Here is a 16592-nt window from a genome sequence, read left to right on the forward strand (position 1 = left end):
GGGCTGAGGGAATTTCGTGCACTGGGCCTTTAGTAGTGTTATAACGCTATGAGAAGTACTTTTAAATGCTGGAAAGAGCGGTCTCTTTAAAGTCCTGCATGCCACTAAGTAAATGGAAAAGCGAAGGAAAGAAGAAAAGAGGAAAAAACATCCCATCTGAGCAAGAATGGTACACATCCCTAAAAACCTCAAGTACTATAAAATTCACCTATGCCTCGGGTGCATTACATCTGAAGTGCAGTAAAAGACAAGTTTCTTGTTTAATAGTTCCCATGTGAACCCAAACTTCAAAATGATCTCAGGACAAAGCCAAAAAAAAACCTTTATCATTTTACTCATCAAAATAGCTACAACATGAGATTAACTAAAAATAAACAAAATTCTCTTCATCCTTCCTATCCCAAAACAACAGATAACTAATCGGCCATATTTTTAAACTGCAAATATTCTGTGGAGAAAATTTTTAAAAAATCAAGGAATCTTAAAAAGGGGGGAGGGACTAAGAAAAAATAAGAATCAAAAGACTAATAAAAATGTCCCCCTATAATAGCTAATGAAGATACTTCAGCCTCCTTTTAAATGCTCTTTCTCTCTCTTTCCAAAGAGCAAGAGGATATGATTAAGGCAGGTAGAGCTGCCTGCTCTACCTGCTCAAAATCAAAGCTTACCTCCTTAGAATGATGGCCTTTGCCAAGTTTGGAACACCTTCCATCTCTGATGTCTTCTGCCCCATCAGACTGCTGATAGGCCTACGGGGGGAAGAAAGAGAAACAGACCTGCTAGATCGCCATATCCAACTCATTATTTGCCTTCTCAAAAGGAATCTTCAGTTCTTACTAGTCATGGAAGGCAGACAATCCAACTGTTACTTGGCCTCAGGAGACTGACATTGGTCTTTCCTTGAAGCTTTTCCTTGAAGAATTTAGCATCAGAAGTCTCAACAGGTAAGCAAGAATCAAGTGCTGACTTACAAGCAAACATCTCAGACAACCACATCAAAACAGTCATAAAACCCTCTCTTCTGCCAACTAAGTTCTTCCGGTATCTCTAAACTTCAAGAGATTTTCACAGATATTATGTTATTAACCAATGGCACAATGTGAAATTCTATAGTATCCTCATGAATCAAAACAGAGTAGGATATCTTCACAGAATCCCAGTGGTAGGGGTTTCTAGCAATCTGATCTAGTCACTGTCTTGAAGATGCTACCTTGCCATACATGACAAAAAGGTGATTTCTCTCCTCCCAAGCCTCTGTGTAAGGGGAGCACGCAGATTCCTCTGTATCACTTCCATGGTCAAGAAATACTTCCTCGTGATCAACCAAACCAACCATTTTCTCTAAATTAATCTGCCAAGATTACAGAAAAACAACTTGGTATCTTCCTTTATGTATTTGAAGGGGTAGTCAAATCATACTTATTTTATTCTCTAAGTTAAATCAGCATAAATTCTTTAACCTTTACTTATAAAATCACTTTTTATGAAATCTTTTGTTCTAGATAGTATAAATTACAACCTTAAGGTTCTCCATAGATAACACAAGACTACAGAAAAGAGTCTAAATACAGATTATAAAACATAAAGCACATCTGAAGACCACATGGAATATTACCTAATGAAATAGTAATAAAATATTAGGATTTGTATAAATTATCTTATGCCTAATTTTCTTTTTCTCTCATATATAGGCTCTAAAAAAAATTTAAAAAAAGAAAAACACTTAAATGAAGTGTTTTAAATATACAGATATTCTTTATAGTATATTGCAAAGAACTAGATTAAAGTTAAATGGACTAAAGTAATTTTCTATATAATGAATTTTATTTTTATCATTTTTTAAATCAGAAGATATAAATCTAAAACTCCTAAAGCTGCCTTTCAATGAGAATATAATCAGTTATCTACTTTAATCATCCAAAAATAATATAGATTACCTATGAGCAATATAAAATTTTAAATTCTCAAATTCTAAGAATATTAACATGAATTGTCAACTGCAAAGAATAGTAAAAAGGCTGATAAAGCCTTTTACTGGTCTGGAGGTTTCAGGGGTTTTTTTTGTTTTTGTTTTTGTTTTTTAGTGATTTGAAATTAGTGACAAATATTTAGGCCCTTTCAACTATTAACTTTGATATAAAGCAGGGGTCCTCAAACTTTTTAAAGTGGGGGCCAGATCACGGTCCCTCAGAGAGCTGGAGGGCCGGACTATATGAACTACTAATTCCTACTGTAACACCTCGGCTGCGCTCACTGCCCAAAAAACCTGGCGGGCCGGATCAGACTCCTCTGCGGGCCGCATGTGGCCCGCGGGCCGTAGTTTGAAGACCCCGGATATAAAGTATACCTAAAGATGGATTTTCTTCTGTGTTGTGAAAGATCTCAGTGTATCAGTCAGATAGAACTTTGCTTGTAAATAATCCCCAAATGTACGGTCTATTTTAAGCCATTTACTCCTTTAAAATAAAAAACATGTTGATTATATGACTTCCCTATATTTTCCATCTAGTAGTGTTTACGTTCTTATAACCAAGAAATAGTAAGTGTCTCTCTTACAATAATAAGTGTTTCAAGCTAAAGGCTTGAAGTTATCTTATTAGACTGAGATCTAACACCAAATTTAAAAAGCAAATTGATGTTGCATGGGAAAAGTAAAGGGTAGAAAGATCAAAATACAAGGCTCTGCCCCAAATGTCTTCAGCTGTCAAAAACATTCTTCCATTTAATTTTTTTAAGTGGGATTTTTTATTCAAAGGAAGGACAGAATTAGAGAAGAATTTATAAATAGTCCAAAATCACTGCCATCTAAATGTTATCATCTTCTCCCACGATTCAAGGGGAAAGACATCTAGTAGAAACTTAAGAAGCTTGAGGGAAAAATATTTTTAACCAAAGAATCAATAAGTGGTTTTATATCAGCTCTGGGTGCTAATGTTATAAATAATGATTCAAATTCATGTTACAATAAAGAAATAAAATATGCTACTAAATCTTACTTCTCCACTTCTGTTCACGTTAAAAAATGACCATACACTACTAAATACTAAGAATCACTAAACTATTCCATAATTCCTTGACCTACTTCCTTAAATGTATTCTACGAAAATTTTATTGAGAGAGGGAAATCTATGTGTAAAAAATATGATTCATTACACTGGAAAAATGTCCAACCACCAACGGAAGTTTTTTGTATGTTTGTAATTTACCAATATTTATTTTTACTCTGACTCCACAAAGAATTTGAGATAGCTTACAAGAACATATATGAATTCATCATATATATATATATATATATATATATATATATATATATATATATATATAAAATGTGGATCAAGGAAAAAACAATTAAATACACTAATTGGATAAGATCCAAAAAAGGCATTATGATTGCACTTCTAAGTTTGTTCTGAATTGAGTAGCCAAGAACAAAACAAAACAAAGTGGCCATTAAATAATTCTCATTAGAGGAAAGACATAGTCCCTCAGGAAAACAGAATTGTTAATAGATGGCACAGCTTCTGAATGATAGGTATAATCAGACATTTTAAAAGATTAATTATTGACTACATAGTCAATACTGTAATAACTATAAATGGTGTCAGATGGGTACAAGATTTATTGGTGCGATCACTTAAGTTATATAAATGTCTACTATGTTAAACACCTTTAACTAATATAATATTGTAAGTCAACTGTAATTGAAAAATAAATTTAAAAAATAATAGTAATAAAGATTATACAACAAAGAAAATAGGATAATGTTAAGGAAAAGATACAAAATTATATGTACACTCACTCCAACTGCATGGTGATATAAAGCATGGTACATTTGGAAAAAAGACTAGAAGGTCATAAACATCACCCCAGAACCCCCTGCCAAAAACATACACACAAACTATACTTCTTTGACTGCAATGATCATATCCTGTTTCTTCTATACCACAACCATACCTAGGCTGTCAGGCACACAGTAATAGTTTAATATTTTTAACTGTATCAAAATGTCTATATTTATATATTTACTTGATTCATTTTAAAAAGTTGGCTTATAAGAGAGAAATACTCAATATACAACAACAGAACTAATGAACATAAAGTAGTTTCTGATAAAGAACTCATTACTGCCACACTATGAATGGCAAGGCTGAATGTAGACTCCTTACAGAGTTGAAAAGCACCAACAGGTCTTTCTCAATCCACAACTTCCTTCTTCGATTCCATATATAGTTCAGATTCTTCCTCTAGGCTCACAAGATATTAACTACCAAGAAATGTTATTGCTACTTCCAGATAAGAAATAATACAAGCTTTTTTTGTGTGTGCAAAAAACAAAAGTATTTCTTACGTAGTTCAAATTTTGAAAAGACAGAAACCAGAAATCTCCAAAATCAAATGTGACCACAAAAACATCAACTTCTCAACACTGTGAAATCATGACAACCGGATATGACAGATTCCATATTATCAAATGCTATAAAGTGTGTCCTTTAATTCAGTTCCTATTTCTTGACAGTCCCTTGCTTCTCAAATAGCACGAAACTACAAGCAAAATTTCCCCTTTTAACATAGAAGTGGTCTTCAAAGCAGAACTTGGACTTTTACTGTGGCTATTTTCTAAAAGGGATATGTGCCCTACACACATAAGCCAGACTTGATAGTTTCTAAAATTCAAGACTTTTAAATGTTTCTATTATATAAATACTAGAGGCCGTACATGGATTCATGCACCATTGGTGTCTCTCGGCCTAGCCTGCAGGAATCAGCCAAAACTGGCTCTCTGACATCCCCCGAGGGGTCCCGGATTGCGAGAAGGTGGACCCCAGAAGCAAGCTAACTACTGGCTGGAGCATCTGTTCCCTGGTGGTCAATGCGCGTCATAAGCAGCTAGTCGAATGGTCTAACGGTTGGACACTTAACATGGAAAATGGGTAAGATACCATTATATGGTACTAAAAATAAGGCACTAATCAGAAAATCTACCCCTCCTTTACTACAGTTATCATCATCAGTTATTTCTGTGGCCTTAAATAAGTGCTTATTTATTTTTATTTATTTCTTTTTTAAAGAATAATTTTAATTGATTTTTAACAGAGAGGGGGGAGGAGGAGGGAGATACCATGTTGTGAGAGTACACTATGGATCAGCTGCCTCGTGCACGCCCCCTACAAAGGATCGAGCCCAAAACCTGGACACATGCCCTTGACCAGAATTGAACTGACAACCTTAGAGTGCATTGGACAAAGCCTAAGCAACTGAGCCACACAGGCCAGGGCTTATTTAATTAGGGAGGTAATCAACCAAGACCTTGTGAGGGGGGAGGGGTGTTGGCGGGCAGGCTGGAGGAGGTCAATGGGAGGGAAATGGGCTGATGTATAATACTTTCAACAATAAAGAATTTAAAAAATATATGAAAAATAAAAAATAAAACCACGTTAGGCACACTAAAAAAATATTGTACATTTAGCCCTTGCCAGTTTGGCTCAGTGAGTAGTGTTGGCCTCCAGACCAAAAAGTCTTGGGTTCGATTCCGGTCAAGGGTACATACCTTGGTTGCAGGCTCGAACCAGACCCTACCAGGTCAGGATGTGTGCAGACTCCAAGGTATCAATGGAGAAGGGAATAAATCCCAAAGCAGTCATACAAGAAGGCTCCTCATAGCTTCAGCTCATGAACCAAAACATTTAGTGTTGTCAGTTTTGGACAGCTGAAGGGTCTGTTTTTATTAACCACAGTTGTAAGTTCTTTAACTGTTATTTAGACACCAAGATTTACTTCAAAATGAGATATCAGACTCCCAGAGGGATATATTAATAACAAAAATGTTTTCAGAAAAATTTTAGTTCGAGACCATATCCAATACTTGATGAAGAATTTCCTCACCCCTTCCCTAGAAAACTATCAATTAATTTTAAAAGATATCTTACTTTTTAAAATTATTTTGAATTAAAATAGGAAACAGAAATCTGTATTTTAGAGAGAAATGAGAGATTGGATACCATGGAATATGGCAGTTCAAAAAAGGCAGCTGGATTCACTGCAATGGGTAACCAATCTTAATTGAGACTACTACATTTTATTTACATTGACTAAAAAGGAACAGAAAGTAGGTTTTTAAATGTTTAGTAATAAAAAAGATAAAAGTATATGTGAAAAAAATTACTAGCCATTCCATTTGGTTACTTTTGTGAAAAAAGCAGCAGTTCCTTTGAACAGAAGAGAGAGATTTTAACATATTGAATACTTTCACCAAAATCAGAATTTCAAATGCAAAATAATTCTTCCTTTAGTAACTCCCTAATCACAGAACCTGATTAATTAAAGTATAAAAGAATTCTAGATAAGGGGTGCCTTCCTTTCTAATTAAACAGTTCCCTATCCAAAACTTGGTAAACTTCAGAAACCAAGAGGAAAATGTAATAGGTCAAATGAGAGGTTGGTTCTGTTGACTGTGCCAGAAGTGTTTGGTTCTAAAATACATAATTCCTGCTATGAAAATACAATCAAGGTAGGATTAAAATATCTCCAATAGCTAATTATTTTTCTTCTTTGAATTGAAAATGCTCAATTCTTAAAATATCCCAAAAGCTTATAATTGCCACTAGATGAGTGGTACTCACAGTAATGTGACTCCAGGAGTGTATTAGTTAGTGTGTGCACTGTGCAATCCATCATACAGCTCTCTACCACCTCAAATTTCTATAGTAAAACCATAGAAGTCATTCCATGTACTCAGTGTTAACAAAGGAAGGGTACAGCAGTTTAGGTATCTATAAGCCTAAAAATACAAAGACATGGCACATGGCTTATTCTCTGTCACTCTAGTTGGCTTCTGTTACCAAATATCCTTTGGCTCCCTCCTATGACATCTGCTTGACAGCCATGGAGTTCTCCTTCAATTCTAAATGCCTGAACGCCAGATTCTCAGCGATTCTCGGAGTTCCTATTGGGCTCTTCCAGAGTCCTGGAGGGAGCCGTCAGTTATCACACGTTATCCAAGCCTGGTAGCGAGGATTACCATCCTGAATGCCAGTCCCCTAACAGCAGGTGTCACTATGCATCTTTAACGTGAAGTGGGAAGGTAACTGCTGGCCATCTCTTGTTGAGAAGGAAAACTGGAGAGCACTCTGCCTGCCTGAATCAACCTGAAAACAGGCCGTGAAGCCTCTCCCATTTCTTTCTAATTTTGTTTCTATAAGGACCACTTTGATTAGCCAAAAAGGGGAAATCATCCTTGGGATTTGAAACAGTAATTATTTTAAAATCAAGAATAATATATAGCCCTAACTAGTTTGGCTCAGTGGATAGAGCATCGAACTGCGAATTGAACCAGGGTTCGATTCTGGTCAAGGGCACATGCCCAGACTGTAGTCTGGATCCCCAGTAGCAGGTATGCATGAGGCAGCATGAATCATTGATGTTTCTATCTCTCTTTCCCTCTACCTTTCTCTCTGAAAGTCAATAAAAATATATTTTAAAAAATAATAAAATATAAAATTACATTAAAAATAAAGTGATTGTGAGAAATGACAATCTGTTCCTCTAAATGCCCTCAATTTTCCACTACAAAGGAACAAAAAAACAAAAGAATTCAGTAATTTTTTATACATATTCCAAAGCTAGAATTTGTCTTACATTTTTAAATTCTAAAACAATACAGAAAACAATGCAACTTTGTGTAGTTGATCATTAGAAGATCTGCATGCACACGCCACAGAATCCTGGTTAGTGGATCTAGCATAATATTAACTACAACAAAGGCTGAGAGCTAAATTGAAGAAAAGAGTAATATAGGTATTTTTAACTTAGTCATTTCTGCAGATATGGGTGCCACATGAAAATGTGAACAAAAGAAACTAAAATCTAGCTCCCAGCTCTCACTCTTAAGTCTGGGATAACAATCTCAAGCATGTATTTGGAACCTTAATCAAATGTCAGGATGAGTCATTCTCTATTACAATCCACTTATGAAGAGAGGTATTTTTACTTACTCTGGTCAGCATAGTTTTTTGCTTTGAGTTCAAGTTGTCTTGTTTGAGATTCTAAAGATTCCACTCGGGTCTGTAAATCCTTTTTTTCCTGTTCTTGAGAGTCTTCAAATTCAATGAATTTCTAATAAAAGAAATATTTTCATTAGAGAAATGAAAATTTTTTAACATTATCAACTCCTGTGTTTCTTGATATCAAGTAGCACAGTTAGGCATTAACTACTCAAAAAGATACCAGAATCATGAACTTAGGTTGATTTTTTTTTTTTTTTTTTTTAGATTCTCTATTAAAAAAAAAAAAAAAAAGTTTTAAAACCTCCAAATATAGAAAAGCTAACAAAATAATCTGAGTGTTTTCACATCATATAATAGACATTCAAGAGGAAATACATAAATCTTACCCCCCACATATGTAAATGACTTTACTAGTATATTTGCATATTCATCTGAATTCAAGATACAATTTTTACATAATTTTGCACGTAACGTGTACAACAAGTAGAGAACCAAAGGATGATGAAATAGCAATAAATACTTGTTAAATGCTAATTTGATTAATGGACAGTCTTCTAGATTCTTGAACCATAGAATTTATATTTTTTAAATAGAGAAAGAGAGGGAGAGGCAGTTTGTTTCTTGTTTTTATGCTAGGTGTTTTTGTTTTGTTTTAATATATTTTTATTGATTTCAGAGAGGAAGGGAGAGGGAGATAGAAACATCAATGATAAGTGAGAGTTGCTGACTGGCTGCCTCCTGCATGCCCCACATGGGGCATGTGCCCTGACCGGAATCGAAGTGTGAACGCTCAACCACTGAGCCATGCCAGCAGGGTAAGAGAGAGTTTTTTATTGACTTTAGAGAAAGATGAAGGAAGAGGGAGTGGCAGAGAGTAACACTGATTGGCTGTCTCCTACACGCCCCATACTGTGGATGGAGCTGGCAACTCTGGCAGGGAATTGAACTGGAGACCTCTTGGAGCATGGGACAATGTTCAAACAACTGAGCCACACTGGCCAGGGCTGAACCATGGAATTTAAATTTCTAAGAAAAAGAGCATGTTCTAGAAATATCTCTACCAAATTTAATTTACTAAAACTGTTCTCACCAAGGAGATTATCATTCAATATAAGAATCAAATCTCAATCCTCATCTTAAAAACAGCATCATTTGACAGCTCATCACTGATTACTCTTTAAAATACTTTTTTAAAATTTGACTTCCAGGACTTTCCTTTCTTCTCTTCTACTTTACTGGCTGTCATTCTTTTCTTTCTTTTTTTTTTTTTTTTTAATAATTTATTGATTTTTTACAGAGAGGAAGGGAGAGAGATAGAGAGTTAGAAACATCGATGAGAGAGAGTCATCAATCAGCTGCCTCTTGCACACTCCCTACTGGGGATGTGCCCGCAACCAAGGTACATGCCCTTGCCTGGAATCGAACCCGGGACCTTTCAGTCCCCAAGCCGACGCTCTATCCATTGAGCCAAACCGGTTTCGGCTTGACCAACTTTTTCTACGTGCTGTTTACTCTTTGTAGTCAGCTTGACTTTTCTCTTTCTCTAATACCTTATATCCAATCCATCAGCAAATCTACCTTTAGATCCAACCAGTTTCTCTCTCTCACTCCCTCTCCTTTCCTTTCTCTTTAAAGTACACCAGATGGCCCAGCTGTTGTTGCTCAGAGGCTAAGTGTCCATCTATGAACCAGGAGGTCATGGTTCAATTCCCAGCATGCTCAGGTTGCAGATGTGATTCCCAGCAGGGAGCACACAGGAAGCAGCCAATCAATGATTCTCTCTCATCATTAATGATTCATTCTCTCTCTCTCTCTTTCTCACCTTTCCTCCCTCCTTCCCTCCCTCCTCCCTCTTTGAAATCAATAAAAGAAAAAAGGTTATATGAACAGAAAAGTTATTTCAACATTTTTACCTGGGAATATAAGCAAAGATAAAATATTAATAAGAAAATGTAACTATTTCTGGCATGCTTTGAATGAATGCTCCCTTAACTAAACTGCTTCATCTGGGTAACTATAAATTCTTATTTTATGTTTCTTTTGTGCTATTAATAAAATGTTGTTTGAAAGAACATAGAGATATTTACAAGTAACACTTAAAATGCTATGCTATTAAACTCCTGATAAAAAAAAAACTTTACCACTAATAGGGTTAGAAAGTGAGGGTGGGAGAAATGGGTAAATGTGGTCAAAGGGTACAAATTTCCAGTTAGAATATGAGTAGGTCTGGGGATATAGTGTATAGCAGCACCAAGACTATAATTAACAATCCTATATAATAAAAGCCTAATATGCAAATTAACCGAACAGTGGAATGACTGGTTGCTATCATGTGCACTGACCACCAGGGGGCATATGCTCAATGCAAGAGCTGCCCCAGCCCGCAGGCCGCAGGCCCAAGGCCAGCCAAAGCAGGTACCAGCAGGGCCTCCCCCCAGCTCCACCCAATTATCCCACTGGTCACTCTGCAGAGGGAGGCAACTGGCAGTGGGGGGAAGAGCGGGTCTCCCCCGATCGCCCAGCTGGTCACCCCACAGATCGGCCCTGATCGCCAGCCAGGCCTAGCTGTGCATGAATTTCATGCACTGGGCCTCTAGTACTACTATATTGCATATGTTAAAGTTGCTAAGAAAGTAGACATAAAAGATCTCACCACACAAAAAAGTCTGTAACTATGGGAAGTGATGAATGTGTTAACTAACCTTATTGTGGTAACCATTTTACTATATATGTAATCAAATTATTACATTGTACACTGTATACCCTGGCCTAAAGTTATACAATGTTATATGACAATTATTTCTCAAAAAAGCTGGGGGGGAAACAATTTTACCACTCTTCTGCCTAGTCAGACCTTTCTGACAGAGAGAAGAAACATCACTTGGACACAGCTTTGTATCTGCTTTGTTTCTTGGCGACCCAGTTTGGCTACAGAAGGTCATGAATAATCCATAACTGTGAAACAGTCACTACTATACGTTTACTCTACAAGAATTACTTAGACCTATCTAGATGATTCAAGCTTCAAAAATTTTTGCATTTTATTACAACTATTATATATAATATAGATATGTCTCATATCTATATTGACTACCTTAAGTAAATATGGCAAAAGGAAGAGAGATTTTTTTTTTTCCTTCAAAATTGTGAGACAATTCTTGGACAGCAGAGCTATCTATCACCAAATGGAAATCTTTGCTTCTGCGGTTTCCCTTCACAGGAAAGGACTATCAATAACGAAAATACTCCATGGCAAATGCATAATACCAGGACTTTCCTTCCAGCAAATTAAAACAAACTTAGAGACTATAAAACAAATTGCTATTTCTCATAAGGATATGTTTTTCCTTTCTTATTCTAAATAGTGGATTTTCAGTTTTTTGGCATCATAACCTCCTTTGAGAATCATTCTTTTTCCAGGCATGTAAATATATAAAACCCAAATGGAAAACAAAGCATTTCATTTCAATGCATCTTCAAGTTCTACAAGAAATAAAGAATGATTCCCCACATTTATAAAAACTGTAAATTTTGTTTTTTTCCAATATATTCTTAAAATTCTCCCTGCTCTTAAAAAAAATCCCAATTTTAAATGTACACTACATCTTGGTTTAAAATGTACAGCTGAGAGCTAATCACTATTACACAACAAAAATAAATATTCCTCAATTCTGATAAGGTATGTTAATAGATATACAGGGCAATGAAAGCCTAGTTAAACGAACACTCCTTATAGCCTTCAAAGAATAATCAAGAAAAAGTAATGAATATCTGACATTTTCTAAATTGTTATTCAAGAAAAATACCCACCAAAAAGACTACTTTGGGGGCATTGTTTTGAGAAATATCCCTGATAATATAATCACCTTGGGAACAGAAGTTGCTATAGGATGGACCAGCTCAGGAAACAGAAGACTGATAAGTACAAAAAACTTCAGAAAATGGCCTAGCTCTATCTGGTACTTAACAATAATGTGAAAGTTAAAAATGTGATATAAGAATTTAGGAAAAAAATAAAAATAGAAAAGGTGCCATGAAATTCAATCAGACACCAAAATAAGGTTCTCGGCAGGAAAAAGGTTTGGATCCATGGCCCTAACAGGAGAGACCCTTTTCCTGGGTGGGGGACAGACTATAAGGGAGGTAATAAGAACTGTGTTTTGTTTTCTTTCTTTTTTTTTAAATGATCTATTATTTTATTATTGTTCTGAGTCCTGTGCTGTTTCCAATAGTTTGGAATATTTATATTATTATTTTGAGAAGATTTATAGCAGAAGTATCTGTTCATAGGAAATGTAATTAGGCCTTCAGAGTAAATAAATTCATAGTACTATGCTGGTCTTTGTCAAATGATCTTTTATGATAGTACATATGAACCTTGCTTAAGTAAGAATGCAGGTTTATACGTAAGACAGATTAATAGGTTATTTACTTTCTAAATATAATTATTTTTAAAGGAAAGGTTCCTATAAGGTCGATTTGAATGAAAAATTCTTGTGGTGCCTTTAAAGTATGATTAGTATACAAAAATAAGTTTATATGAAACTTTTCAGAGATATATTTATTATACAAATGAAAAAGTTCATTTGCCTCGCTCTTTTTTGTTGTTGGAATGATTTAAAAATGATTTTTTGTTGTTGAATGTTTTAAATTATTATTGATGTTTTTTAGAGAGTGGAAGGGAGAGAGAAACATCGATGTGAAAGAGAAACATAAACATTGATCAGCTGCCTCTCACACGCACCCTGACAAAGGCTTGAACCCCAAACTTAGGTAGTGCCCTGACCAGAAGTCAAACCCACCACCTTTTGGTGTACAGGGCACTCCAACCAACCGTGCCACACCAGACAGGGCTGCTTCTTTTTTCTATGCCTAACTCTCTCATAACTCCAAATAAAATAATTAGACAATAGGTGTCAACAGTTACATAAAAATTTCTCCAACAAGGCTTTCCACTTCTATTGCAGGTGGGTTAGTAGGACATGTGAGTACTGCTGAACCTCATTACTAGCTTTGTAGACTACAAATATGAGTGGCTCTTGTTTGAAAGTCTTCTTAATTTACCTCAAAGAAACGCATCTGCTCCTGCTCTTATAATTTCACCTTAACATACAAACTAACATGACATAAAAATAGAACCATATCCCATTCTGTCACTTTCTAGTCAAAGAAAAAATTGTTGTCACACTTAAATAAAGCCACATACCTATTTACAATGACTGTTCTCCAGATGTCAGCAGAAGTACAGAATAGGCAGTTAGGCAATGTAAAAACATTTATTACAAACTACTAAGGAATATCATTCATAAATTTACTGTTAAGTTAAATAACATATTAAATATAAAACTGAGACTCTTCATCCACCATCTACCTAATCCAAGCACTTATTTCATGATAGCCATTAAAAAAACACAGTAAACAGTCAACAATATACCAGGCTAAAAGTACTACAATGGAAGTATAAGGGGCAATAGAAATAGAATAAGTGACTAAATCTACTTTTAAGAACAGAAGCCAGGCCCTAACCAGTCTGGTTCAGTGGATAGCGTGTTGGCCTGCAGACTGAAAGGTCCCGGGTTTGATTCCCATCAAGGGCACATGCTTCAGTTGCAGGCTCCTCCCTGGCCTAGGCCCAAGTCAGAGTATGTGCAATATTTCTGTCTTTCCCTCTTGCTAAAAATCAATGGAAAAATATCCTCAAATGAGGATTTTTTTAAAAAAAGAAGCCATTTCAGGAAGAAGTAACAGTATAAGCAAAGAGACAGGCATAAAAGTCATGGCATGCAGGGGTACATATAATTCAAGATTAAAATTTTCATAGTTGATGCAAAGGGTAAATTACTAGCTCAAGAATAAGTTGGGAATCTCTCCTCTGATTCACAAAGGGAGTTAAGTGGGGAAATAAGATTCCATTCATCCATCCTTTCTGCACACAATTTAAGTCCCTACTGTTCTAAGTACCCTAAGGTGGTGGGAACGTAGTAAGCTACAAAGATAGCTTTGGTCCTATGCTTCATTGCTTGAAATTTAGCAGAAGAAAACAGACATTAAATACGGGTGATAGATAAAAGATGGATTGCAAAGATCTCAATCAAGTCACCTAATTTGAGATGAATACTAATACAGGATGGCTAGTATTTCTATTATTACCTAAATGACTCCAACCTGGGACAACAGCACAATCTTGGTTTATAACTCAGTCTCAGGCTTGTATATGACACGATTCTTGCAAGGCATTATGAAATAAAGACTTAGCATTTTAAACTCTGAATACAAAATATGATTTTTAAAAACCATGTAGTTGCCTAGCTGGTTTGGCTCAGTGGATAGCGTCAGCCAGCAGACTAAAGGGTCCCAGGTTTGATTCCCACCAAGCGCACATGCCTAGATTGCGGGCTCAATCCGCAGTAGGGAGCATGCAGTAAGCAGCTGATCAATGATTCTCATGATTGATGTTTCCATCTCTCTTTCCCTCTACCTTCCTCTCTGAAATCAATAAAAATATTTTTAATAGGTTCATTTTATAATATATTTTAAAGGTACTTATAAAAGAGTTTCCAATACAAATGAGGTTTCCTTTGGTTACTATAATTTGCATATAACAGTATTTTTGGGCAAAGGCAATAGGATTTTGGAGGCTTTGCCCTAGCCAGAGACATTTTGAAGAAAAAAAAGTAAATGAATACCTATAAGCAGCCTATTCATAATTGATTTAATGTGTTTTAACTTCTTGCTAGTAGCTTAACTTTATTAAGTTGGACACCCTCTATTACACTTGGCAAATGATGAGATTAGTGTACTATAAAAATTGAGGCTGGAAAGGGACAGTTTTTCAAACTTTAAAGCCATCCTTCCCCTGGAAATTTCTGGTTACTGCCCCCAGCATGGGAGTTTGTCAGATCCCTCTGGTGTGTGGGTGTAAGGTGCACATCTCCTCCCAGCCTCCAGCCCTCCGTCTCTCTCTCACACGCACACTTTTAAAAACAGTATTGGGCTGGGAGTGAGCCCATCAATGGACTTATTAGCATGTATGACAAACAGATCTTAACTCGATACCCCTTTTTCCTCTCAATAACTAATCAGCCAGCAACAACAGTGACGTAACTTCAGAGAGAACTCTCCTGGGAGCAACCAGACACTATTTAAAGAAGAAGAAAAAAAAGCAGTAGACAATACAGACTTATGTCAGGATCTAAAAAGAATAAGCTTTGTGATGAAGCAAAATGGTTTCAAGTCCAGATGGCTTATAGGGCCTGCTTTGCCCCACTGTTCTGGAGAAAAACAAACAAATACTTTGAAAAGTCAAGCTCCCAAAGTTTAACAAAAAGATCCCTAGAGGTTGTTGCTTATTGGAGTAAAGATGCAAGAGACAAAAAAAGAAGAAAAGCCCTTTAAAGTAGAAACTTTGACTATAATAGCTGTCTAAAAACTAATACCACCAAATAAAAGGCTGATTTATTGCAGTATCCTCCTCTCATTTCCTCTGCAGAGTTGGGGAAGGAAAATATTTAATAATTATTGTTCAATTTAGTTAAGTTCAGTTCAATTTAATTATTTATCAGTATAGCATCTTTTAAGAAACTAAAGGACAGCCGAAACCGGTTTGGCTCAGTGGTAGAGCGTCGGTCTGCGGACTGAAGGGTCCCAGGTTCGATTCCGGTCAAGGGCATGTACGTTGGTTGCGGGCACATCCCCGGTAGGAGGTGTGCAAGAGGCAGCTGGTCGATGTTTCTCTCTCATCGACGTTTCTAGCTCTCTATCGCTCTCTCCTCCTCTCTGTGAAAAATCAATAAAATATATATATAAAAAAAAATTAAAAAAAAAAAAGAAAGAAACTAAAGGACAGACCATATTAATCATGCCCAAGGGATGTAGTTTCCCCATCACTCCAAATCCAAAATGTGGAAAATTTCCTAATACAAATGATTGTTTCTTCAAAACTAAAGAGCAAGGGAGGGGAAAAAGGAGAACTGCTACAGATTAAGAGACACATTTGACCATGTTTAAATCCTGATTAAAACAACAAACTATAAAACTATATTTATAAGGCTCGGTCAGAGCATTGTCCTGCTATGCCAAGATTGTGGGTTTGATTCCCGGTCAGGGCACATATAAGAATCAAACAATGAGTGCATAAACAACAAATCAATACTCTTCTCTCTCTCTCTCTCTCTCTCTCTCTCTCTCTCTCTCTCTCTCTCTCTCTCATCTCCCATTTTCTTTCTAAAATAAATAAATAAAAATTTAAAACAAGCTATATTTATGAGACAATTGGGGAAATGTGAATACTGATTAAATGTTATTAAGGAATAATCATTTATAACTTTTAGGTGTGATTTTTTTTAACCATCCTTTGGATATCCACTGGTAGTCTTTGATCTACTTTAAAATTATGGTGTAAATGCTGAAAGTAGCAGAGACAGATAAAATAATATTGGCTTGATGGTGTTAACTGTTGAAGTTGAGTGATGGATACATGGGAATTCATTATACTATTCTCTCTACTTTAATACTTGGATATTTCCATCATAAAAAGATAATGTATGAGTTGGAATAGATTTATTAGTGGCATCTATATGTATAAAAGGC

At 35.8% G+C, this 16592-nt stretch overlaps 1 protein-coding gene across 3 annotated transcripts in view; it reads right to left on the reverse strand.

The window, feature by feature from the left end:
* SPAG9 (sperm associated antigen 9) overlaps positions 1–16592 on the reverse strand; it is a 95199-nt gene that overhangs the window by 64718 nt on the left and 13889 nt on the right. For 2 of the 3 annotated variants that reach the window (XM_084863388.1, XM_084863389.1), the window contains exon 2: positions 7992–8112. In XM_084863388.1, coding sequence (XP_084719514.1) covers positions 7992–8112 — 121 coding nt within the window. Of the gene's footprint in view, positions 1–668; positions 745–7991; positions 8113–16592 lie in introns of those variants that run through there. The other variant, XM_084863392.1, reaches the window with a different exon arrangement.

This window comes from Pipistrellus hanaki (assembly GCF_964339955.1).
Source record: "Pipistrellus hanaki genome assembly, chromosome: 16".
NCBI classification, from domain to species: Eukaryota; Metazoa; Chordata; class Mammalia; order Chiroptera; family Vespertilionidae; genus Pipistrellus; species Pipistrellus hanaki.